The 26,065-nt window shown below is 41.9% G+C and overlaps 3 protein-coding genes across 7 annotated transcripts in view; 2 read left to right on the top strand and 1 right to left on the bottom strand.

Annotated features, from left to right (window-relative positions):
* LOC125762987 (vesicular acetylcholine transporter-like) overlaps window positions 1-6,566 on the top strand; it is a 37,316-nt gene extending 30,750 nt beyond the window's left edge. Inside the window, exons 2-9 of one of the 3 annotated variants that reach the window (XM_049425662.1) lie at window positions 164-243; window positions 456-814; window positions 880-1,057; window positions 1,152-1,798; window positions 2,635-2,757; window positions 2,824-3,046; window positions 3,276-3,476; window positions 3,717-6,566. In XM_049425662.1, the coding sequence (XP_049281619.1) occupies window positions 456-814; window positions 880-1,057; window positions 1,152-1,798; window positions 2,635-2,757; window positions 2,824-3,046; window positions 3,276-3,476; window positions 3,717-3,911 (1,926 nt within the window). In that variant the 5' untranslated portion in view covers window positions 164-243 and the 3' untranslated portion in view covers window positions 3,912-6,566. The other 2 variants (XM_049425657.1, XM_049425658.1) reach the window with 2 other exon arrangements.
* A 72-nt stretch (window positions 6,567-6,638) lies between these two features.
* Window positions 6,639-15,209, bottom strand: LOC125762984 (mitogen-activated protein kinase kinase kinase 4). Of its 3 annotated transcripts, none has more exons than XM_049425649.1 (8): window positions 14,795-15,209; window positions 13,072-13,260; window positions 10,439-11,989; window positions 8,130-10,359; window positions 7,766-8,054; window positions 7,575-7,681; window positions 7,306-7,485; window positions 6,639-7,225 (listed from the first exon to the last, which is right to left on the bottom strand). In XM_049425649.1, the coding sequence occupies exons 1-8, from the start codon at window positions 14,887-14,889 to the stop codon at window positions 7,145-7,147; spliced, it is 4,722 nt and encodes a 1,573-aa protein (XP_049281606.1). In that variant the 5' UTR covers window positions 14,890-15,209; the 3' UTR covers window positions 6,639-7,144. The 3 variants fall into 3 exon arrangements, with proteins under 3 accessions (XP_049281606.1, XP_049281608.1, XP_049281609.1); XM_049425651.1 differs by having other exon boundaries at window positions 14,772-14,870; XM_049425652.1 differs by lacking the exon at window positions 14,795-15,209 and adding an exon at window positions 14,252-14,765.
* Window positions 15,210-16,018: 809 nt separating this feature from the next.
* LOC125762998 (homeobox protein rough) lies at window positions 16,019-25,058 on the top strand. Its single transcript, XM_049425675.1, has 3 exons — window positions 16,019-17,507; window positions 24,194-24,428; window positions 24,500-25,058. The coding sequence occupies exons 1-3, from the start codon at window positions 16,823-16,825 to the stop codon at window positions 24,759-24,761; spliced, it is 1,182 nt and encodes a 393-aa protein (XP_049281632.1). The 5' UTR covers window positions 16,019-16,822; the 3' UTR covers window positions 24,762-25,058.
* The last annotated feature ends 1,007 nt before the right edge of the window (window positions 25,059-26,065 follow it).

Genomic DNA, 26,065 nt, shown 5'->3' with positions numbered 1-26,065 from the left:
TTACATTACAGTCATTTCTAACCACAATAATCATTGTTCGTTTTTCTACTCATTTTTACATTTCACCCATGGACGCGATAATCAACCATCGAACGAACGAAATCATCGACCATTTCGAATGTCGATTCATTTCATTAAATAAAACCCCATCGCTCATCATCAGGATGGAAAGATTCCATTCTGCAACTGCCGAAGAAATGGCTCTCGACATCGGAAGCTACAGACGAATTTGGATTCCCCCAGGTATGTTCTACATCATGTAAACGTAGTTCCCTCCCCCACGGGGTCCTGTACGCCACGAAATCTAATCAACGATGATGCATCAACATCGTAACGACCGATTGCAGTCAAATCTATCGGAGGCTGATAAGCTTGTGGAATGTACTGCGTGGAAGAAGATTCAATTTACACTACTCATGCTAGTACTTGTGCTTTGTGGCTCTCTCATTTCCTAGATGCTACCCAAGGTACCCGTTCCGACGGTGGAACAAACGATGGCCGAGTATCTGCGGGTGTTACAACCGATCGTAACACCGCAGCAGCTCGATCGGACCAAGTCGATCATTAAGCAGTTCAATGCTACCATCGGACCGGGGCTGCAGGAGTATCTGCTTGCGAGGCGAGACACCGAAGACAACTGGGCGTACCATTACTGGCTCAACGACATGTATATGGACAATCCACTCCCGTTGCCGATCAATTCGAACCCGGGCATGGTGATGCCGCCGCGCAAGTTCACCATCGTAAACGATCTGGCCCAATTTGCGGCACAACTCATCGATCAACTGATGGATCACAAGGAAATGCTTGAGGGGTACGTTAGTTTTCTTTTTTTCTCCCATTGACCCACGAATACTGATACGAATTCCGCTTTTTCAGTGGTTCATTGAAGCAGGAACGTGCGGCTTCCCGTGAGAAGGGACAGCCCTTATGTATGGCACAGTACTACCGGCTGCTTGGTTCTTGTCGACGTCCGGGAGATCCTCGCGACAGTCAGTTTCTGCCACCGGGCGGAGAGCAAACCGATGCGCATGTGATCGTTTGCTGTCGTAAGCATGTAAATATTGCGAAATCGCTTATGTCCTCTTCATATTCTTCACCCATTTCCTCACTGTTTCATCGAGTTCTTGTAACCTCTTCCTCTTCTCTAGATGTACTGTGTGCCGGTAAAAGCAGGTGATCGTGGCCGTTTGAACGAAAACGAACTGGCCGCACAACTGTTGCACATTCTCAACGAAGCTCCCTGTCTGCCAGAGACGGAATCGGCCGTTGGTATTCTAACCTCAGAAACACGGCCAAAGTGGGCCGCCGATCGAGAAATGCTGCTGCTCGAGGAACGCAACGCACGCAACATCGAGCTAATCGAAACCGCACTAGTGCTTATCTGTATCGACGAACCGATTCCACTGTCGTACAATGCGCGCGGTTTCAATGGTTCACCGGCCGGTGCGCACTATGCGGGCGGTCGGGACGAAAGCAACATGGCCCATGAGATGATACACGGTGGTGGTAGCGCGTACAACACTGCCAACCGTTGGTTCGATAAGACGATGCAGCTGATTATCTGCAACGATGGTACGTGGGGTCTCTGCTATGAACATTCGCCCTCCGAAGGTATCGCCGTGGTACAGCTGCTGGAAGGTATCCTGAAGCGAATCGATGAGGCTCCGCCCAGAGATGGGCCGGCCGAACAATTGCAGTTGCAACAGTCCCATCTGCCACCTCCGGAGCGTTTGGAGTGGATTGTGCGACCTGAGATTGAAAGGCGCCTTCGCGAGGCTGCACGATCGGTGGATAGGTAGGTAGCCTTGGTGATAATCCTGGTAGGGATGTGGATTTGAAGGTGGATCAGTTGATCTGATCTGATCCATGGCTAAAAAATCTGATCCGATCCAATAAAAACGATCGTTGATCACCTATGTATGGCGATATGATCCATTATGATCTGAGATCACCTTTGTATGGCGATCTCCCCCGGGCAAAGATGATCCGGATCAAATGATCTGATCTGATCTGGGTCGGAAATAAAATGGAATGTTCCGATTCCAACATTCGGGATCATTTCCCATTACTAATCCTAGTCCTAATCCTAGTGCCTGATCGGGGATCCTGACTGGCATTGTTTGTGACTGAGTTTGCCAGAGAGCTCAGATGTTAGCAAGTGTACAAGAGTCAAGTTCATCTCGAAAGTGAAATTTATCTCTAAACGGTCCAGTTGTCTTTGAATCGAATCCAAAAATGGTTCCTGCTTCGGAACCCTAATCTCGCTTCAATTTGTACCATTATTGCCATTATTGCCTATTCCACTTCCCACATCTTATCAAAGATTATGATAGAAGATCTTCTGTTGCTCACTTTTATACTCCTTTATTATCAAATGCAAAGGAGTAATCAACATCGAAAGTGATTCGAATGAAATCTATAAGACAGCAACTTGTTTGGGACATCCAAAATTAAAAAAAAACTAGGCACTTCTTGAGATTTTTACATTTTCTAACGAGAAGGTGTGTTTGAAAATATATTACTTTTTCTTATTAATTTAAGGTAACTTTTCAGTAACTTATACGAGAGATTCCTAAACGCGATAAATCGTATTACTAACAAATGTTTGTACAAATTGTTTTTGCAATCTAGACGAATTGAAGATCTCGATTTTTATGTGTACCGCTACAAACCGTACGGTAAGAATTTTATCAAGGCGTGCCAGGTCAGCCCGGACGTTTTCATTCAGTTAGCGTTACAGCTAGCACATTACAAGTAAGTCGTGAATAAACAGTTGCCCTCACTTTGCGAGTGACTCTAACTCCCGCCCATTCTTTTCAGACTTTACGGACAGCTTGTAAGTACGTACGAAAGTGCATCCACCAGACGGTTCCTTCTTGGACGGGTCGATTGCATCCGGTCGGCCAGCATGGAAGCGCTCGAGTGGGCCAAAGCGATGTGCCAAGGTGAAGGTCCGAACGTGACGCTCGAAAGCGACAAGGAGGATGACTACAGTGCCGAGGCCTCATCGGATGTTAAAAAAGTAACTTTCAGTATTTACAGTGTATGTAAAAACCAATGCAAAAGCTCTATCTCCCTGTCTCTCTCTGCCTATTCGCCATCGATTGCACAGCCCTTTTGGTATTTTCCTCGCGTCTCCCATCCAACATATCCGAAGGCATCCAAAGATCTTGAAGTTTTACAATGCCACAAGAATGGTTTTAACTAATTATGTGTGTTGTTATTGTTTTGTTGCATTTTGGTTTTGTGTTTTTCTTTTTAACATTCCACAGAAAGAACACCTGAGAGAGTTGTTCCGCTGTGCCGCAGCTCGGCAAACCGAAGTCATGGTGCAAAACATACTTGGCTACGGGATCGATATACATCTCCTCGGGTTGAGGGAAGCTTGCCGTGAGCGAGAAGGAACACTTCATGACCTGTTTACGGATGAGTGCTATAAAATTGCTAATTGTTTTCTTCTTTCCACCAGCCAGGTACAAGGGTTCTACGGAGTTGCAAAAAGTTGAAGTTGCACTATAAAAGCACTTTGCACCACGATCATTGTCACGATCATTTCTTGGAATGCACGCACCCGAACGCACCCAACAGCACACAATTAGCAGGAAATTCCGGATCAGAACGAAACTGTTTCGTCTCACTCTCAAGTCAAAAGAATAAATTTCTGTTTCTTTCTTCCCGTTTTTTCGATGCCATATTTCATTCCTAACCTTTAGGTGGCCTGTTCGACCAACAGCTTCATGGGATATGGACCGGTTACGCCTCACGGTTACGGGGCCTCGTACAATCCCCACCCGAATGAAATTATCTTCTGCATTTCGGCCTTCTTTACGTCGGACAAAACGAGTGCATCCCGATTCGCCCGCTCACTGCAGGACTCACTGGACGCCATGCGGGATCTATTATCATAAGTTTAGTGTCGCTATTCGCGTCGGTAAAATCGTCGGTGGCCTTAAACGACTTCAAGTGAAGAAAATAACACAACTAAATCCAAATTTTGCACAAGAAAACGCCAGTTGAGATGGGTTAAAAGCGGTATAAGGAGCGGTCGTCCAACGCAAACGTGTGTTTGAAAAACAGGAATTAGTTTTGCTCAATCAGCTAAAGGCAAAAACAAGCGAAAGCTAAACCAACGATCACGATACATATCATGGAAACCAGAAACATATCACTTTTATCAAAATGGTTATCAAATGAAACAATTTCCGCATCGTGCGATCACTCACTCTCGCTTTCGGTGGGAGCAGGATACGTCACGAACGGGACAACCAAAGAAACGGATACATATCATTAGACGGTAAGGGAATGAACAGAGCGTCCTGCTCTATCTATACAAAATCACGTGTTATATAGGCATGATTGCAAATTTTAGCTTTAAGCAGTTCATAGAAACAAATGCAGGAATTGTTTGTTGTTTTAGTCCGCTTTTTGCCTGTTTTGAAAAGTTATGTAAAGTGCCGTTTACGAAACGGAAATGCACCTTACGTTTTCGTTGCTTAAATTAGTTGATTCGTTTTACGGTCGAAATTATCTAGTAAAACTAAACCAGACCCGTGTAGTAGCAATATGTATACAACTATTGATCGCATCCTCTGCTTTGCATCTGCGAACGATGACTCCCTTCGCGGTGTCTGATATCAGAGTTATACATGAAGTATGTTTAATGTCTTGTTTATTCACCTGAACTTGTTGTCTGTTGTGATTATCAATGAAACTGTTACATATCTCTACTATTGTCTCAGTGTGCTAAGCATTTAATATTCTAGTTGATACACTACCGAAACTAGTAACTTGATTTTGAAAATTACTACACGGTTTTGTTAGAAGAAAAGTCTGTTTTTGTAAAAAAAAACATGATGAATTCTTTGTTGAAGAAACGATTTTTTAATTCATTATGAAAACGATTTCCCATTTAAAACAAGTAAAATAGAATTTATCAAAAGAAAGCTTTCAAACGATTTAAGGTATCCAAAATCGAAATTAAACAAAATGGAGGAATACGCTTCGAACAATTAGTAACAAATTAAGGTTTAACCTTTTGTTGGCTTTAAGTGATAATATTTCAGATACACCTGTTACTGCTTACTGTTTCTCAGTTGATGAGTTTAAAGAAAATCTAACTACTACAATGTTATTGTTACAGCAACAATGTTACACTGATTTATGATCGAATGAAATACGTTACATCACTAAACGTTAAGGCTTTAAATGCATGGTACATTCGCCATACTAAAGTAATAATGTATTATACCAATGCTATCCAATTGACTAGCATTTAAAGAAATGCATAGTGCACCAGAGCTCTCGGGGAATTACCACACCATGCACATTGTAGTGCATTTCGTGGCATACATCCATTGGGGAGTTCAGTATATATATGCCCGCACAGTATATCTTGTCCATTCATCATTAGGCGCGTAGAATCTAATGATTCAGGTAACAAAGCATATCCTTATATTTATACTATTGGAAGCAGTATGAGAGGTATACATGTTTACGACTTTGGGGCAAGGAACGCCGTCATCCAGTATCATCATCAACATCACTTTGGTTTGGGTGAACTTTAGGAAAAGTTGCTACAGACACACTGCTAGGCTTAAGAAACATCCCCAAGTATTGTTGACTACCTTGAGCCAAAGAATAGTATACAGACACGCGTATAATGTTTGTATTGTGTGGTACGCATACTAATCACAACAATACCCTACCCGCATATACTGTGTACGAAATAGAAGCAGTTCCGTAAAGTGATATATAATTGCATATCATTGTAACCAGAATACATGAAAACGTGCATAGAAGATTCGCCAACATATTAAAGGTCATACCATATCAAAGTTAGCAAACGGTTACATATCAATTTATCGACACCTATTGGTAAAGAAATCAAACCACTGCAGCGAATGATGCAGAAGTATCTCTACACATGTCACATTTTGGAGCAAGCGCGTTTCAGTCGATTGGCACGGTACAATCAATGCTGGCGCGTGTGTAATAGTTTTAGAAAAACAACATAAAAACCACACACCATATATGTATGTAAATTATTTATCAATTAGCGGCAAACAATCGTACAGATCGCGAGCCGAATCATTGTTAGTGTATGTTACTGCGCGTGATTCTGTTATCTCAGCGGGCATAACATGTAACGAGTATTATTGGCTTTTAGCATTAGGGAAGTGTTAAACGTGTTCATATCTGCTGCCTAGATTGCGCTTGCTATAATACTCAGTTAAGGGTTTACATTTTGAAACGGATCGTATCGGATCCGAATCGATGCAGAATCTGTGCCGCTCTGAACCAACGTTACAACAGCTCTTTATCTAGTCAGCATATCGAGGTCCATTAGGAAGGAAATGATCGAGCGAGCTTAGTAAACTAAAACGCCCTGTAAATGTCACCATTACTGCATATGCCACACCGAAACACTAATCAATGACCACCATCAAACAATGATTGGTTGTTTCGCTTCGTTCGCGATTCGCGTTGTGTGCGATTACAGGTGGTTGACGTATTTGAGTAATTGAATAAATCAATAAAAGTTCCAAGTACCCTTACAGCAGAAAGATCGTGTTTCCGGTTCTTATCAACATGTTTTTATAGTTCTTTCCTTTTTCCAGTTTGTGTTTTGATCGTAATTTCTATACACAATAACACATGTATTTGAAAGTGACTTGTTTAAAGCTAAACGTAGTGTCTTACATTAAATACCCGTTCATATTCACTACTGGCGTTTGATCATCGATAGTCATACTTTTACTAATATTTCTACCTGAACGAAAGAAAGTAGGAGGTGGTACAGTCTATACAGTAAAAATAGATAGTAGTAATGATGTCACACTTACTCCTTCTTACGCATAGCGCAGTGTTTTGTGGTTTAAGCTTATTAAATAAAGAGTAAAATAATCGTAACAATAATACTTATAGTATTATGCGAACATTATAACTACCAGTCACACACACACCCACAAATAGATATTAAGCACTGGCCAATAATATTTTCCTTTTTTGTTAAATTAATTTCAGTATCGTACTACATGTGTGTTCTGTATCGTAAAACTCGTCCATCGTAAGTAAATTTAGAAGTAGACAAGACACAAAAAGTACTTCGTACTTTTACTTCAAAAAGTACTTCGTCAAAAGTCTAGGAAGAGCTAGATTTTAAATTACGCCGGAATGTCCCACGTAGCTTCTTGTCAATTGCTTCCGAATCGTAGAATGTAAACTGGAGAGCAGAAAAAAAGATAAGACAATTAACATTATAATTCAATTTAAAACATTTCACACTGAAGATATTGCCATTACCTTACAAAATATGTGTTGCAACAATTCATCTGCCTTTTGTCGGTCTTTCGGATCATGCTGCAAACAGATGCCGACGAAATCTTTACCCTCTTCGGACAGATTGTCTGGAATTTCGGGTGATTCGCCCATGCCCACTTTGAACATGATTTGAAAGTTGGAATCAAACTGATGCCATGGTCGCTGTTAGAGAGAAAAAGAGGACAACGTGGGGAACGTTTAACAGTTTATGTGTTTTAATGACAAAATGTTTAATGTAGTCAACTACTTACTCGTCCTGAAGACATTTCCACCACGACACAACCTATGGACCAAATGTCTGCTGCTCTTCCATGACCCTCCGTATTGTTGCGGGTGAATACTTCCGGTGCCATGTATGCTATAGGTAAGAAATATTAACGAAAAGGTCGTTAATTTTATCTCTATTTAAGTTTCTAGCCGAATTAAGCAGTTTTTCACTTACCCTGCGTTCCAACGTAACCTTTTAGCTCACCAGCCATAGTGGTGTGTGCCTGGATCTTCACGGCAGATCCAAAATCTCCCAGCTTTAAATAATTACCATCTTTATGTAGAAATATGTTCGCTGTCTTGATGTCCCGATGCACCACTCCGTTCCGATGCAGTTCGGCCACAGCTGATAGGAGCTGGTGTGTGTAACGACGAGCATGCGCTTCTGGCAAACCACCGTTCAACTCAACCAAACTCTCTAAAGTACCTTCCGGACATAGCTCCATGAAAATGATCAGTTCCTCCTAAAAAAAATAATATATTGATATAACGTTTAAGAACCATGCTGTGCATCTTAACTGCTCCACAGGGACACTTACCCTATGCACTTCTACTCCGTAATACTTCACCAGGTGCTGGTGGCTGATGCCTTCGAAAATTTTCAACTCTTCCGCTACCTTCCGTATGGCGGCCGTCTCGCCCGGTTGTATAGCAATCTCCTTCATCGCCATCAGTTCACCGGTCGAATTGTTTACTGCCGTGTACACCTTCCCGAATCGTCCCTGACCGATCTTAATGCCACGGTGCCAGCTGAAATTTACACTGCGCGCTCGGTTCAGCGCTCTACTGTAGTAACTTATTTCCTTTACGTTGCCGATAAGATTTCGTTCCCGTAGCCACTCATCTAGCTCACTGTCCAGCTTATTCACTGCGTCACGTATTCGAAGTTGCCTTAGCGGACGTGTACCGTGCACACACATTTCGCCTCCCAACATTGCCGCTGCGTTTGGAGTAGATGGAACGCGTATTTTTACCTCGTTCACACCGTCGCAAGAGGTCTGCTTGCGGAACATATCGGCCGCTTCAATTGGACTGTTGGCACGCAGCATCACACCATCCTCGCGCAGGCTGAGCTGGTTGTGGAAACTCTTGCTAGGTAGATTGATCATCGGTATCGAAGCACGGCCCGTTGTTACCGCACCGGCTGCAGCGGTGCCTGCAGCAACAACTGCTGCTGCCGACGGAGAAGGCGAAGATTTCCGTGACCGGGGAGACTTACGAATACGTTCCGGTTCACGAATGTTTCCAATCACATGTGAAATACAAGCATCCATCTTCAGCTTCAAATCTTCAAACTCGGTATCGGTTAAATGACTCGTACACTGGGGATCACAAGCTGCAATCAGAAACTCCAACCCTTGGTTGGCCCATCGGGGTCGCAAACCACGTCCCCGCTCGCACCGTTCCATTACGAAATTCATCCACAGCTTCGCAAACTGAATGATCGCTTTGGCGAGCATCAGCTCGGACTCGGCGTCTCGGCAGTTGTTCAACTTGGTCTCGTACAATCGGGCCACATCCTTGTGGTACTCGAACCCAAACTTGTACCCCTGATGCAATATCTCACGCACACGCGTTAGCGCACCGATGCGATCCGTTTCGTCGAATTCCTCCAACGTTTCATCGGAACATAATAGCTGCAGTTCTTCTATCACGGCCGCTAGCTTATTGCGCAGAAGCAATGCGTTTCGTTTTAACATTTGCAAACTTTCCACCACTTCCGAGCAGACAGGACTGCTGTTGTTACTCTTAGCATTGGCAGGACATCTACGCCGCATGCTACCACTGCGCAACACTACACCTATGAGCTCGAGATCATCATCATCGTTTAACATTTCGTTCTCGGAATCCTCCTCGCAATGGTCACGATGGAAGTCAGCGTGCTCCAGGTCACGGAACAGTGTTTTCGCAAATGCCATCGTTTTGAGTGCTTTTTCCCGTGACGATGTAAACATGCGCTGCGTTTCACGACACAGAGCAAAAAACTGCCACTTTTTATCTGCTGTCGTATCAATCAGCTGACTCTTTTCCATCAGTTCCTTTAGCTGTCGCATCATCTCGCTACCCGTTCGCTCCAGTACTCGTTCAACGATGCTGCAAAATCGTTTCGCTGCTGGTCCATGCTGCCGTGGTATCATTGGGCTGATGAGCTTCGTAAATCGCCACTCTTCGTCCAGCACGGCTTTTTGGTGGCCTTCCGGCACGGTATCCAATATCCACTGCTCACACAGCTCCAGGTATAGCTCAAAAATATTTCGCACTGTCTCATCAAACAGCTCCATCTGATGCATGTACTTATCAAGTTCCTGTTCTCGGTCCGATAGCACTGTATTGACATGCTTCTGGAACCGTTCACGATGGATCATAGCCAGCGTTAGACCCTCTTTCAACTCCTTTATGTGTTGCTCTAGACTGAGTGGATTTGGCTGCTTTGGGCGCGTTTCTAGACGCATCTTCAGAAACTCATGTATTACCTCCAGTGGAATTAACGAAAGGAACAGAAAGGCGGACACGTACGACGGTAGGTTCAGTTGTTTCGCTTCCTCGCTCCAGGCACCGTACCGTCGCAGTTCGATCTCTTGCTCCCGTTCAAGCGGAGGTTCGATACACGGTACATCTTCCTCATCGAACAGAAAATCATCCTCTTGCTGGCGTCCCGGTTTTTCCAGTGTCAACTGTGCCTTCCGCAAAACCACATTGTGTAAACGGTGCAGGAACGTTAGTGATTTTCCCAAACCACGACATTTCAATACGTTTTCGATGTATTTCCTAGAAGAAAAAAAACAAATACCAAATTAAAACGAAAATTCATTCACCGGACATCGGAAAGATGGAGAAAAAAACCAACCTATATAAGGCATTTCCCATACTAGATGCCGTCTGAGCCGACAGCTCGGTAAGCGTGTGTTCGTTGTAGTAGTTCAAATTATTCATATACCGTCCGTACTCTGTGTCGCCCGGAAATGATCGCTCACGCTTTAGCGACAAATCGGAAAAGTCCGTTTCATCACTGTTGACGCTCTCTGATGCACTGCCATCGCCGGTATAGCTTCCATTGTCCGCAAACTGTACACGCTTCGAGCAATTGCTGCTCGTGCCGGAACCAGCTAACGATCCAGTGGACGCTGATGTTCCACCATTTCCAGTGTAATGTGCCCCACTGTCTGCACTGCTTCCACTTTCATCCTGCACGGACGAAGAAGTGGAACCCTCTGTGTGCTGATCCATGATTGGCCAGTGGATGGACGATTCTTTTTTAGAAGGTCCCTGCAATCGAGCCAGCAATTTGCCCAAAATCAGCAACGTCATACGATGCTGGCGGGTCATATTGTACCACAAACACATCGCTTTAACGCGATTTACGAATGCTTCGCTCTGGTACACGGGAAAAGCATTTCCCATCGCTCGTGACGATGGAAACAGGCACTCTTTCGATTCGAGACGCAACAGCAACTCTTCAACCTGCTTCATTGCAGCCGTCTGCACCTCGAGACAGTCCTTACAATACATCGAAAGACATCCGAAGCAGAATCGATTCTCTTCGCCGCTGCCACTCGTTGTGGCTGTCTCGATACCACTGTCCGTTGTGGTACTGACTTCACTTCCGGTTCGCCTCACGCTGGACGGCTTGCGCTGAAATCGAAAGCACATTATTTCATCCAACAGATCGCCAATTTCCTGGCGGGCCTGGCACAGCAAGCGATCCTGCTGCTCGATCGAACGATCCGCGTGCCATGCTTGCAGCTCAAGCCATATCAGATCGTTAACGTGCGTCTGCCAGAGTCTCTCTTCATTGGACAAAATGCCCGACCGGGCTGCCCGCTCCTTGTCCACACTGCCCAGCTTTATCAGATCGGAAAAGGTGGCATGAAAATTGATTCTGTTTTGAGGTATCACACTCTCGGCCGTTCGTGATCCAATACCCTCAAACGGGCCCGATTGATTGGTAAAGATGATATCACGATATGCTACCGGTGGGGCGGAAATGCGACACCCAACCGGACGAGATGTTACGCTCATGAATCGATTGCACGATTCAATCAGTGTCGGAGGTGCAGCGGACGCTGCTCCATTTAAGGTTCCCGTACCCGCGAGGTTAGCTGGCATCGTAAGGGGTAGACTTTCGGCACGCTCTTCTACAGCGACTGCTGCTGTTGGCAGCTGAGAGCCATAGTTGGCAGATGAGCGCATTGGTAGTGCGGTCGCGGTGGCCGACATCTTAATGTCACGTTCGGATTCGCGTAGCAGCTGTGTGGAACGTTTATCGCTACGAACTTTCTCCTCACTGTTGGCCGGTTCCATGATCATTTGATTCAACAGTGCACAATCGACTGTGTTTCGTCGATCCGTGCGCGGTCTGGCCAATCGGCCTCCCGTGCGCATTTTCACCGTTCCCTCCCTGTCGAAAATTAAAGAAAGAAATTATTAATTTGATATTTTATATTCATGCAAAACTTAAAAATATATTCTTACGAATCACGGACGAAATTCCTATTCAAACAGACCATATCTGATAACGTGTTTAAATAAGACAGAGAAAAACCTATAAGCTTTGATGCATCATTGTAGGTATTTGCTGGATAACGCTACTATTTAACAAGAGATTATTGATGGAATTGGATAATGTAATATTGCTTGACCATGTCAAGGAAGTAGGGATATATTTAGTCTACACCAAGATGTCTAATTTAGTATGAAGTTTTTACAAGAAAAAGAGTCTGATAATTCATCACGGACAAAAAAAATAACTTTTGCACAATGAACGGTGCTTTAAATGATCCTCATATTAACACTTTGACGGCCGATCACACCACTGTGGTGTGATGGTAGACACATCGGTTGAAAGCCGATCACACCACAGTGGTGTAATGAAGCGAGTATGAGTTTTTGTGTTTTTCTTAAAAATGGTTCAATCCTTGGGCTCAATGCAATGAAAACAAAAATTATTCATGTAACTCGGACTGGTAATGCTTTAAATCGTTAATTATTTACGAATATACGAAAAAGATATTGATGATAACAAACCAAGCTCGCGAGACGTGCTTTGAACGGCGCAAACGGCGCCGGCGACCAGTGAAGTAGACAATGCGCAGCGTGCGGCTGTCAAAGTGTTAAGATATTCAAATCACTAATTCCGATGTGAAGCATAAAGCATTACAGAACACATACACTTGGTAAAATCAAACATTTAACGAAAAACGCACTATTTTGAAGCACAATATTGCTCGTATGAAAAGGCTTGCCATTTTTATCTAATCACTGTCGTAAAATGCATTTGAAATCCCATGTCGAATCTACTCTTGCCGTTAAGTATGTGTTTGTACTGTACGCGTGTGACCGGCTAGACCCTCAAGCGGCTCGTTTACCCATACTTCTGTCCTTGTTGGGTGAAAAATCAACTGTTCCCTATCATGTTCCGATGTTTGGTAAGAATATTAGGTACCTTTCTATTATAGAAATTAGTAAAAATTAGTTACTCACATCCTTTGCTTGCTGCTTCGGTTTTTGTTCTTTATACGTGTCCGTGGAGGTGTACTCCCATACTGATCGGCCCACTGATTCAGCACTTCCTCGATAGACGACGCGTGTAGCGCTTCCTCCAGCTCCTGCGATTCGGTAGAATCGGTAAATTCCTCACCGTGATATTGTCGCGTGGCGCCGTCAGTATTGCTACAATCGAAAAACGGTGTTGGATGAAAGTAACGATCCACTTAACTGTCTTTCTGGTAGATATTTGGGAATGATTTTCTGTTTTCTTTTGAATTCACTTTATAGTTTTTTTCCTAAACCCAGCTAGCCCCCCCGTTGGCAGTGGGGTGTAAAACCGAACTAAATCTCATGTCGCCCCAAGACTTCAAAAGAAGGTGTTGGGTCGTCTAGTCGACACCAAAGCAAGACAATTCTTATCTTATCATCCAAAGCAACGATGAGTGCTGCCCACCGGGCACCACCGGTCTATCGTTCGGGGTTCGTTTTTTTTTTTTGCTTCCTTATTTCTTTTTTCTTGTGTGCGTACTTGCGTGCGTTGTACACGGAATCCTAACCAACTGTTGACACGCTTACTAGTACTTAGTTTAGAAAAAAGTAAAATAAAATATATTCGTTTGTCCCTTCACTTTTCGTGATCGTGCGTGAAATACTACAACTTTATGAGCAGTTGGTGTGATACTGGTAATACTTTAGTAAGACTTGGGACGATATCCAGCACGTTGCGTTGCGTAGAACCAATGCGAACACATACAACTGCAATGCGAAGCGTTACCACATCGACACGTGTCCCATTCACGCGTTAATCGCTATCAGAGATATATCATGCCGTTCGCGACACTGTATTACTTCCCACAGTACCCATCCTGATCGCTTATCATTAATTATACAACACGATACGAAACGTCCATTTCTCCCAACACATTGCCGCACACTTTTTCCCAACCTCACCCACTACGAACCGTGTCTCGCGAACTACGATTGATTGCTTGCTGTGCGATCTAGCGAGTATCTGAAGTGGATTGCTGATACGTGCGCCGCATAACACACGAACACGGTCGCGATTTGATGGATATTGTCACTGACCTTTTCCCAGGCCGGATAGGGCCCGGAACACGACAAGGTGGAGCTGCTGATATTAATTTGGTTTTAATGAAAGCAAAGTGATACACACCCTGCAATGTATGTTTCCCCTTTTTTTTATACACCCAGTTCGATCACTAATTGTGAGGGCAAACAAAACGCAAAACGCAGCGGAACCGTGATTTGACGGCGCGGCAAAACAATGTAACGCAATGAAATGAGCTGACGAGTTGGTTTTGAAGAATTTCAACAGCAACATGATGTTGCGCATACCAACAAACCGAAGTCGGTGGGGTATTTTCGCGCTAAGCTGTTTATGATCAAATTGCACTTTCATCATGCAATTTTTCGTGTGCGCAAAGCGGGTGAGAGAGTCAAGGGTGAGAGCCGTTTTTTCAGTAAAACTCATTACTGGCATAATTACACACAAATTAGATTAAAATTAAGTCTGGATTGTTTAACATTCCAAAGACACATGCCCTTCTCCTCGCAACGCATGACCTTCGGTATTTGGGTTGTTTGTTTAACAATTATCTTTAGCAGCACAACAACTCCCCTGTCTCCCGTATGGTGTACGGCTGGTTCCGTATGTTGCGTACACATACACGCACCTTCAAGCACGAACCCTCCTCACCTGCAGATAGTTTCCGCACTATCACTATCGTCATCTTCATCGGTGCTGAAATCAATGTCTATTCCGACCCGCAGTTTCCAGTCTGCGTCCGCCATCGTTCGCCCGGTCTGGATTCCAGCGGTTCTGCTGACGACACGATCGGTGACCCTTTCCACTATCGGGTGACAACACTTTTCTCATCAAACAAACGCGTTCCTATGCGGTTGTGATCGTACAGCCATTGTACCGAGTATATTAACTGAATTCACCCGCAACAGTGAACAGGCACTGTATGGAGCAAAGCAATATCACTGCTTCGGATGGGCAGTGAAAAAGCGTAAAGCACTTTCATTTAACTTTAACACCGCCTGACGAACAGAACGCGGAAAGAGTGCACTTGCGTGCACAACTACTTTCCAGCTGTTACGTTTATTATGACATCAAAACAACAAGCTGAATGCGTCTGTCAACATGATAGCTGTCAAAAACTGCCAGCATTAGTTTAATTTAAAATTTATTCCAAAAATTAATTTAACACGTTGTGTGCCACGCTTATTTTGGTGATGTTTCCTAGCAGGCCACGGCGTTTTTGTTTACAAATTGACTGTCTATCATTTTTGATAGACATGGCCCCCCAGGAAATGTAAATTTCAAACTGTTATTTCTCCGCGGAAATACCACATTTTTACAAAAAACCTTCGGCAAATATGCAGATTAGACTTTAATGAACCTAATTATATAGTTGGTTTTCGGAAACCCTTAGTCAATTAATTTATAAAAGCATATTTTTGGGATGCCTTTTTTCGAAAAATCTGACGTTTTGTTCATATTGCTATCGCTTGTGAAGCGCCGTTCCATCGTCTGTTGTTCAAGCATATATTTGTCTCACTCGCACTGCAGACGATCAAACGGCGCGACATAGGAGATAGCAATATGAACAAAACGTTAAGATTTTTCGAAAAAAGGCATCCCAAAAATATACTTTTATAAATTGATGGACTGAAGATTTGCGAAAACCAACTATGTAATTAGTTTCATAAAAGTCTTATCTTAATATTTGCCGAAGGTTGTAAGTACAAAAGCGCAGCCACCGCGGAAAAATAACAGTTTGAAAATGATGACTACTGTCTATCAAAAATGATAGACATGGCCCCCCAGGAAACTTCACTGTCTATCAAAAATGATAGACATGGCACACAACGTGTTAAAAATATAAAAATTCTAAGTTGGTGAGCTTTATCTGGACCTACTTTTAACACTATTTTGTAGGACCAAACTTATCTGACTTCATAGTAAATAAATGTATAGTTGTGTAGCTATTATAGGACAGCCATTACATTTAATATCTTTGCGCCGGACAAAAAGATAACATTGAAAAAATAATACTTGCAAAATGAACAGAGTTATACAACAAATCCAAATCAGAAAATATATTGAACATAAATTTCAAATTCAAACATTCCTACCACAGGGTGGCTCTAATAATCTGACAGCATAAAACTGACAGGAAACAAAATTAAAAAAAAATGCTTTGAATTAAAATTCTAAATATTAAAAATATCCAAAAAACGCATTTGACCACTCTAATTGTATACAATTTCATGAAATACACGTACATTTTAGTTCATAAAATAAAAATACATAAAAAAACAAGACATTTTCTTATGGCAAAATGTGAAGATAATCAAGGCACATGCGCAAAAAACCGTTGCTATGTTGCACCAGTATTACACTCATGCTTGTTCGCCAACTGCTCTGATTGGCCGGCACGTCTACCAATGAGGTCGATTGTTTACTCCATTATTTGTTACATTCCTCCGTAGGTCAGAATGTCTACATCAGCCGGCACGGTGCATCCTTGCCATTATGCTACACTCGGGACACAGCCATCCACCGTTGATACCTTGTCCAAAAGTGTTGTAAACCAAGTGGCATAAATTCTTTCGCCCAAACAATCCATTTCTCATAGTCATAAAAACCTTTCGCACAGGTGGATCGACGGATTTTCGGGCTTGTTCTCTGCCGCATGTAAAACTGGTCGTGTACGATATGCTCGCCAATAGTGGTCCCATCGCTTCCGAGCTTCACATTCCGTACAGCGAAACAGTGCCGTGTACCACCGCGACAATAACCGATCCACCGTTAAACAGACCGCTTTCACCGCGAAAGTTCTTCGAGCGACTTTATGGTCATCTCGAGCGGGATAATCGTGCCAACGATGCTAATTGCAGTGAAGATATTCGACCGGCCACTATACGCAGCGACCCTAATAATGTTTTAGCAAAGGCTAGTGATGCATGTGCGCTTATTGAAACCCACCATTTTAGTGATTCGCAAAAATCCGTGTCAGTGACCAGTTCGATCAATTCCGCCAGTCCACGGTCGTCTCTGGCAGTGGATATTGAGGAAGATTCTTCCCAGAATGCTAGCATTTCGTCACCTCCGCTGCCATCCGATCGCCATCCAGCAGGTCCACAACATTACGGACCTGCTCCCGAGTATCCAGGTGCCAGGATAGGTGCTACAACATCACAGTTCCCCATTGTACCGTTGCCAACTCAGCATCTGCCCCAACAGAGCGATGTATCCTTAGCCGGCGTGTCACAGCGGCAACCCGGCATGGCCGTTTCGACTTTCTTTTCGTCTGCGGGAGGTTACGGTGCTACTTCGTTTCGACCATTTTTTGGAATTGCACATGACGGAGCACAACTGCCGGCGGGATTATCTGCATTTTGTAAGTAAACTGGAATAGTTAGCATGTTTTAAATAGACCATTGAAAAGTTAGGTGACTTGTGGCTAGTGGCGGGTTTGACGGTAAGCGGCCTAGAGGGATCTCCCTTATTCACAAGTTTGTGTAATCAGAAATATTTTCTCAATCCAAGAAATTTGCAGGAGGTTTTCCGCTTTGCTTTCCCACTTAGAACCCCGCAAGTCCGCTTAGAGCCCCCGGAAATCTAAATCCGCCATTGGTTGTGGCGATGTGAAGTGCGCTTATCTTCTTCTTCTTTTTTGGCCTAACGACCACTAAGGTCACGCCAGCCACTAGACTTAAAAATAAGTCTAGTAACCCGATATTTAATCCTGGCTACCGGGGAACACGGTTCGGATCGGATTTGGTAACCGGTTCTGTCGTGTGGAACTGGCGCCGTTTAACACATACACCACCGGCCCGCCCCGTGAAATATCTTTAAATTCTCATCAATTTTAATGTTTAATATTGTACAAATGAACACTAAATGTTCATAATAGAAGGGTAATTGGTTCATATTAGACGGAACATGAGGTTCCTGGCTCAGCATGAGTGATCCAAATTTTTTCGTTTATCAATCTTTAGTGATCTATCTGGTCTCTGGACTCTGGTGGTCTGGAAAATTGCCTTTCGTGTGATCTTTACCAGTACTAAAACTAATTTCATATAACAATTATTCATGATTCTCTCGTGTATAACGTGTATAAATCAGTTTTTGGGAGTTATGGTCAACTTTTTTTTAAAAGATTAAAAACTCTTTTTAGATTAGATTGAACCATTCACGAAATGTTAAATATGATTTTATTATTGAACTGGGCATTAATTTGAATTCTTTTGTGATTTATTCAAATCTCCATTAATGCCTTCCTTAGAGTCCAGCTTGCTTAATTCTTTTTATCTGTGGAAACATACTTTAAATCTATTTAAAAAAATAAAGGATCTGTGGAAATATATTTTAAATCTGATAAAAAAAATCGATAAAGGCCTGCTTATCAACCGAGTACACCTAGGATAAGGTTCGGAGAAGGAAATACCCTCCAACTAAAGTGAATTAAATGGTAGTTTAAAACTCCAATAGTTATAAGCAATACGGCGCCTGGCCGTTCTTAACGAACTCCGAAAGCAATGTATACATTTACACGCACTAGTCAATGTCCTGACCGGTTAATATCGTTTACAGCAAACAAGAAATCAATCTAGCTACTTTTAAAATTAACTTCCTGTCCATTACTCTTCAGCAATGGTCATCCGGATGCTACTGGAACCATATGGTTCCCGTTTTCGTTTATCAAAGAAATCGCTTTTTTAAACGAAGACATAGGAATCATTTGCTGTCAATATTCTACATGGTACCGTAATTTTTATGGCTTATTAAAAGATTACACAAAACGGAATATGCGACCCCTTGGGCTGGTAGGTATTTGCGATTGTTCCAAGTGCAATACTTTTTTCGTGCTTGTGATTTTAGCCGCCCGTCCCATTCAGCAAAGGTGATGAACTTTCCTTTTTTTCTGTTTTTTTGATGCGCAAAAGTCAATGAGCCTTGACATGTGGATTCTCATGGAACTAAACCAACACTGGGTAGCGAAGAATCAGTGCGCAAAAGGGAAAGAAACCTTACGTGTTTGGCTGTGGAATTCCTTCAGAACACCCCTGGAAGACATCCGTTGCATTTGATGATATGCTTGCCGGACGTACCGATTATTAGTCGTGTCTCGGTAGCATATGGGTGTGCTTGTTTCGAGGTGCAGAAACCTTCTCAAATTACCGCAAACTGATTTTACCGCAATTCGCACCGAAGGCGCACGTCCGATCATACGATCATTCGATGCAATATTTTTTTAGAGGGGGTTTTCCCCGTTTCAGATGTAATCCTATCGTCCTGGGGGTGTACGAAAGAACTAGTAGCAAGGTTTAATTCGGGAAATCGGAAATATGTCACCAAGGATATGCATTTCCTTCAGCCACAAAATTGGAATGGAAATTGGATCGTATTTAAAATCTTCATCTTGATTCGTTTCACCATTTACATGATTCTTTTCGTTTTAAATTTAGATTCTTCCAAAATGACAACATTACAGTATGCTAAAAAAACTTAAAATTTTAATAATGAAACATTTTTAAACTTTATCTTCTGTGTAGACAACCTATCAACCATGCCACATATTGAAGTGTTGTGCAATAATTTTGATTTTATTAATCATTCTATTAATCAACTTTCAACAATCAATCTAAAATGTGACCAAAAATTTAAAAATAGAAAACAAAAGTTGTAATACTTTAAATCATGGAATGTTTTGCATGTCTTGTTCATGGACAAGCAGATCATTTATTTATTTATTAGAGCTGCAAAGTCAGTACTAGCTGTGAAGGGAAGAAAAATCAGTTGCGATGAGATAACGAATGAAAACTTCCGTTACATTAGATCGTACGCCATTTCAAGTGATCATGAGATGGTTACAAACTATCATATAGTCGATTTATAAAAATACATCTTTGCAATAAATTTTAAACTATGCTAATTTTAAACTATAAATACATCCATAAACCCCATTAATTTAGAAGATTCGGTCGAATCTCTTCTCTGGCTCCTAATTTCGCATCAAAAATATGCTGAGTGTAACATATCGCCTATCACACTAACCAATTTTATCTGCGAACAATTAACTTCCCCTGCCTTCGTATTGCACAATGGCACATGTTGTTCTCCCTCTTCGAGCGCGAAAGCATCATTTACGCTCTGGCGCAAAAATAAGATCGCTTTGCGATGCTTCAAAATCAGCCCTTGACTAAACTCCTCTAATATAGTCCCATCGTGTAAGTTACCATTTTTCCACGATGATTTCTCCTACACGCCCACTGGGGTAAACCACATAATGTGGACTTTTTACGCTTTGGCGCCTCGACCACGAGAGGACAACGAAACAATGAACGCAAAAGGTAAGGCAACCTACCTTACGAACGAACACAACAAGCACAAGATGGGAAAAAGTTAGTTTTCACACACCACACTTTCTTCCCACTCCTTAGTGGAACGAGGCGGCTTTCGTGAAAAGATTATCTCGTTTTCCCGCCACCAAATAAATATTATATCAACACACGCACCACAACCGCAGGCAGAACGGCCACCCGACAGAACTGAGATCGGGAAAAGCGCTTGTTGTTTGGCAAAAGTACGTTTCCGCATCGTTTCCGGTGGACAATACGAGCGTCCCCGCCACTCATCTGTCCCAGCATCCGGAGGGGAAGGTTTGTTTTTTGCGCTTTGGTTGCGCTACTGCTACTACTGGGAACAGCCAGAGTTTTCTGTCGTCCCTAAAAAGCCGGATTGCTTTTCCACCAAACCAACCAGCGGTGGGGTGGTACGGCCAACTAAATCATCCCATTGCTATTTGGCATCGGTGGTTTCCATGATTGCAGGAATTATCATCATATTTCCGCTCTTTAGGCTCGTGTGACTATGCTCACCAGCTGGGGTAAAGATGTGGACAGTGTGAAAAACCGTCCTCGAACAACAGATGATAATTTTTACGCTTTCCTAAACATGAATTGGAACGAGCAATGATTGTTATTGCCTTGTTTTTCTGTACCCTTGTTTGCAAACCCGAATATCTTCTCCATCCACTGTCGATTTAAGTACGGAAGTATGCTTTTTTCCTGAACTGGGTAGTGTTTTGATGATGCAATCGGATTGGAAAACACAGTGACTGGCTCATTGATTCATTCACGATGGAGTATAGACATATGGAAACATCCTGATAGACGACTAAGCACCGGATTAAAAGCAACATATTCGACCAGGATATGGAATAGACTGGTTTGGTGGAAACTGCAATTAAAGTACAAAAATTACAAATATTTAACAAATATACCAAATGCAATCGGTTGTAATAATAATTTATAAAAAGAAGATCATTACAATACCATTAATTTTAATTTCTCGATAGCTCGCGTACAGTTGTAGGACCTCCGGAGATTTTCGAATTTTGCTTCTCATTTTCTGATTTTGCATAACATTTTCGTACACAACAGTATTTCTTCTCTTTCTTCGTCAATCTTCTGAGATGTTGATTCAAACGTGTTCTACGGAACAAAAATAATTATCATGAAATTGAAGGATACTTTTACTCAACCAACCGGACATACTAGCAAGATATTTTAGATAGGCGAAAAACGGATCTTTGTTATTTACAACAAAAGGAATCCTTTTTTTCTCCCTTTACATCTCGTATAAATAAATTCGCTATCGAAATTAGCGTTTTTTTTTTTCATTCAACCACTTTCATCAACCTCGCAACCAAATAACCGTACCACGCTTATCATATCTCATCCATTGCAAACAAATATTCATAAAGATTGACTCCTGGATTATCTCGAATCATGATCTTCAACTTTCATTCGGTCTAAGACTAAAACCTTTCCACTTGAATTCACTTTCATTAAGATACAAGATTTCAGTTAAGGTAGCATCACAGCGCAATAACAAAAAAATCTCTCCGAAAACGTTGTAATCAACGGGGGCCCATCGAGGAAAATTCTTGCAATTTCCCTCAAACCATTTTTCTGCAGGACGAGAAAAACCCATGCTAAAGCGCCCAAAACACAATACAAATAAAATTCATATTTCACCATCATTACGATTCTCCCACGATCGTTTTGATAATCGCCTTGGTGTGGAAACGAGCACAGAAATAATAACATTGTAAAAGGATGAAAAAACAGAGGGTTTGCTCGGATTGAGAAAACAGAACAGCCCGACCGAGTGTCGTACCACCATTGCACAGATGAAATGTTTGCTCGAATGCTTCCTTTTTCTAGGCGGTGGTGCTGGAACGGTTTCAACTGAATTCACCATAAACATTATCTTCATCGTCTTCATCTTCATCATCATTATAATCATAATAGTAATCGAGATTAGGTAGTAGCGGTATCGTTTTGGACATGCAACGAGTGACTAAGGAATTATGCATCAATGCTTCTTGAAACAATTTCTACATTGAATGCAGAACAAGAAAAACGTTTACTATTCACTTACTATTCATATTCCGTAGAAGCCTATTTCTAGTTTGGGCCATCATATTCTCGCATTTCACAAATTAACGATGGTTTAGATTATCCAGAGTTCTTTTTTGACATCATATCAGTTATAATGATTCAAAGATGCAATTGCTTATTACTTGAAGAATGTATTTAAAATCGATCGATTTTATCTTTAGCCACAACTTTTCTCCATTCTATGCTAACAAAATATTTGCAAATAATTCCCGCTGACGACGAGCAGTTTCATAAGGAGAATGTAGCGTTTTCGTTTAACCTGGCCTCAGCACATCATTTTAAGAGAGCAAAGGAGCCGATGGGTTGTAGTAGATAAAAATAATACCGAAAATTAACAAACCTTCTCAATGTCCCAAAATTATGTTGCGGCAGATCTCAGACAGTTTTCATAATCTTCAACCAGCGCGAATAAGAAGCTAGTCCATATCAGATGTTTTATGTCCGTGAACGCGTGTGATATTAATGGGACGAATTACACCGCGGGTTACAAACAAGAACTTATATTTAACATTTAAAACGAGGTTAAAAGATTACACGCTTATGACTTGCGCGCACACGACCGATCCCTTCAGCTCCGATTGCGCCATTCCGATTTGCTCTCTTCGATGCCGAAGGACCGTTGACCTGCCGAGCCCTCCTTGCACGACATCGACATCGACATCGCTGACCATCGACGGCGAGCAACTGGTATAATAAGGCTCGTCCAGGCTCGATCACAACAAGGTGTTTAGCTGTTTTACAGGTATCTTTTAACCCATTCAAATCCGAGCTCCGGATGCATCAAAGCCATCGCGGCATCTAGATGTGGACCTACCATGTTTCCGCTACCCTATTAGAGAACGCATCAAAAAGAGTTAAGTAGTTCCTGCATTATCACCATCACCCGGCATAAGATGTTGGTGATTTTCATTGCTACAAACTTGCTAAGTTTAATCAAAAGTGCAAAGAAGATGTGTGTCCTTTAGTTCTCCCTATAGACCAGTGATGTCAAACTCATTTTGGCTTGCGGGCCGGTTTGCAAACAAAGATTATGTTGCGGGCCAAGACAAATCAGAAAGGCAGGGAGCAGTCGGAAGGAATTAAAATTCAACAGTTGTTTGGACTTCAAGAAGATTCAAGAGCGTGTTACTTAAGTGTAAAAGAATACATGCACAACATATACAAATTATTCTTCTATTTTCCAAGCTAAACCTCACTCAAGCCAGATAATAATCGATGTTCTCGTTCTTCCTTCGCGGGCCGGATTCAAAGACCTTGCGTGCCTAGACTATAGAAAATGAATCTTCCTATAGACGCCGTATAGAATGGGTCAGCTACCAGAATCTGTATGAATCATAAATCTATGTGGTTTTTTGCAAACATCTATCTATTTCGTCCACAAATGCAAAACATCGATATTGTATATGATATTGATATCGGATAACATCGATGCTAGTATATCCTTCGCTGGTCTAAGACACGTTTGCCTGCCGCTACTGTATGGTTCGTTATACACAATTCAAACGAAGTCACTCCCATTTGAATATGCAAGGTCATGCAAAATATCTGCATAATGCTACTTATTAACACGAGGGACCGGCATGAGTTATTAAACGTTCTGTTTTGCTTTCTTTAGTGGCCCGCCGTCGAAAAAAAGAAGGACGTCCAAGACGGCAACGCACTACATTCAGCAGCGAACAAACTTTGCGACTCGAAGTTGAATTTCATCGAAACGAGTACATTTCCCGAGGTAGAAGATTCGAACTAGCAGAGGTGTTGAAACTTTCCGAAACCCAAATTAAAATATGGTTTCAAAATCGCCGTGCAAAAGATAAACGTATCGAAAAAGCACAAATTGATCAGCAGTATCGGTAAGTCCAACGTGCTATAATGGCTGGTTTCTAAGCTTTTTTTCATACCAAACGTCTCATATCATCTTCAGGACATTCGCCGCAGTAAATGGGCTACTTACACCGTTCAGCCCACAATATCCCCCTGGATTGATTGCTACGCAACAACCTCACCAACACCCTTTACACCATAGCCAGCTGCCACCACAGCATCAGACACAGCCAGTGCAGTCGTATGCATCGAACAGGACATTGCAAAGGTCAGGACATCCGAATCCAGAAACAAAGCGATATCAGGAACACCAGGGACCTCGCAGTGATCGTGACAGTGATAAGGAGCAAACAAAAAGATAAATCAACACTAGAAGCAAGCGTCGCACAGCGAGTACCAGATTTACAACGGAATAGCCTGATCGAAATAAATCCTTGGCAAAATCATATCCACCAACGAATGTAACTAGTCCTTGTTAAATGTTAGAGACGAAGCAATATTTGATTTAATTGTTTGATCTTTTCTTACCAATCCTTTTTCGATGTGTTCGTCTTAATCCTATAATTTGACCCAAAAGGAAGATTTGAAACTGATCATGTGCATTGTTTTTCGGATAACTAACATCTCCTCCTAGGGCTCTTTACAAGAAAAGTCTAATCCTTTTAATTGTCAACTATTAGTTTATTGATGAACATATCATGTAAAAAACAAAGACAATAAATGTATTACACGAAGTTATAAGACTAAATAAATCAAAATTACACTTACCGAAAATTTTATTCATCCCATCCTCCTCCAACCGCAGGAAGGTCTATAGATTAACGCAAAGCAAGCACAGACACCTACCTGCCAGTTCCGCTGTATCGCGGCTAGCAGCATTGGAAGCGTTTGAGTTTGATATGCTTAAGTTGCTGGATAAGTAACTAACAGAGCATTAAACGGTGAGTATAAAACAATATGTACAAACACACGTTACAAACATAAGAGCGTTGCTACCAGGTGTGCATTCTAGATTTTTGTGCTAAGAAAACCAAGCCTTTTTCCCACACTCAACCGAAAGTGTATTGTATTATTTGTGAGTTTTTTCTTGTTTGCCCCTTTGTACAACGCTCATATATTTGCGCCCTTAAATAAACACTTAAGAAGAAATTAATCACAAGAAATAATATAAGAGAAGAACAATCATTAATAAAAAACACAGTAAAAATATAAAAAGAACAAACAATAAAAATGTGTTTATAGATAGGGTTATTAATATTTAAAGTTTGCGTATTAATATAGGAAATGGGTTAAAATAAGGTATTGAAGGAATGTACGAAACTGCGCAGATTTTTTCGCTCACGAAACCTACTAAAATCTTACAAAAATTGATTCTACAAATATTGGTTTCGCAATGTAATACTGGAGTCGGAAAGATTATGCTGAAAATAGATTAATAGAAATGATGGACCATACACAGACAGCTCGCTGGAATCTACTAGTTACTAGCAACAAAACGATTTGTTGCAAAGTTAGGGTGGGATAAATAATAACACACACACCGGTGTGGTTTGGAAATCCCTTGTAAAAGTGCATCCCACTGCTGTCGAAGACGCGTCATAAACTAATGCGGAGATTGTTAATGGATGAACGGAAATTACGCACACGATGTTCAAAAACTTCTTAA

The sequence above is a fragment of the Anopheles funestus genome, chromosome 2RL (genome assembly GCF_943734845.2).
Source record: "Anopheles funestus chromosome 2RL, idAnoFuneDA-416_04, whole genome shotgun sequence".
NCBI classification, from domain to species: Eukaryota; Metazoa; Arthropoda; class Insecta; order Diptera; family Culicidae; genus Anopheles; species Anopheles funestus.
The sequence above is the reverse complement of the archived record's forward strand: the minus strand, read 5'-3'. Positions and strand labels throughout refer to the sequence as shown.

What these genes read in the sequence shown, in the direction of transcription:
- LOC125762998 (XM_049425675.1), top strand. Translation starts at nt 16,823, where the DNA reads ATGCTCGCCAATAGTGGTCCCATCGCTTCCGAGCTTCACATTCCGTAC. An exon ending in GGCGGGATTATCTGCATTTT is followed by an intron (nt 17,508 to 24,193) that starts GTAAGTAAACTG and finishes TGCTTTCTTTAG; the next exon opens with TGGCCCGCCGTCGAAAAAAA. An exon ending in CAAATTGATCAGCAGTATCG is followed by an intron (nt 24,429 to 24,499) that starts GTAAGTCCAACG and finishes TATCATCTTCAG; the next exon opens with GACATTCGCCGCAGTAAATG.
- LOC125762984 (XM_049425649.1), bottom strand. Translation starts at nt 14,889, where the DNA reads ATGGCGGACGCAGACTGGAAACTGCGGGTCGGAATAGACATTGATTTC. An exon ending in CGAAGCAGCAAGCAAAGGAT is followed by an intron (nt 11,990 to 13,071) that starts GTGAGTAACTAA and finishes AATTTTCGACAG; the next exon opens with GGAGGGAACGGTGAAAATGC. An exon ending in AGGTTACGTTGGAACGCAGG is followed by an intron (nt 7,682 to 7,765) that starts GTAAGTGAAAAA and finishes TCTTACCTATAG; the next exon opens with CATACATGGCACCGGAAGTA.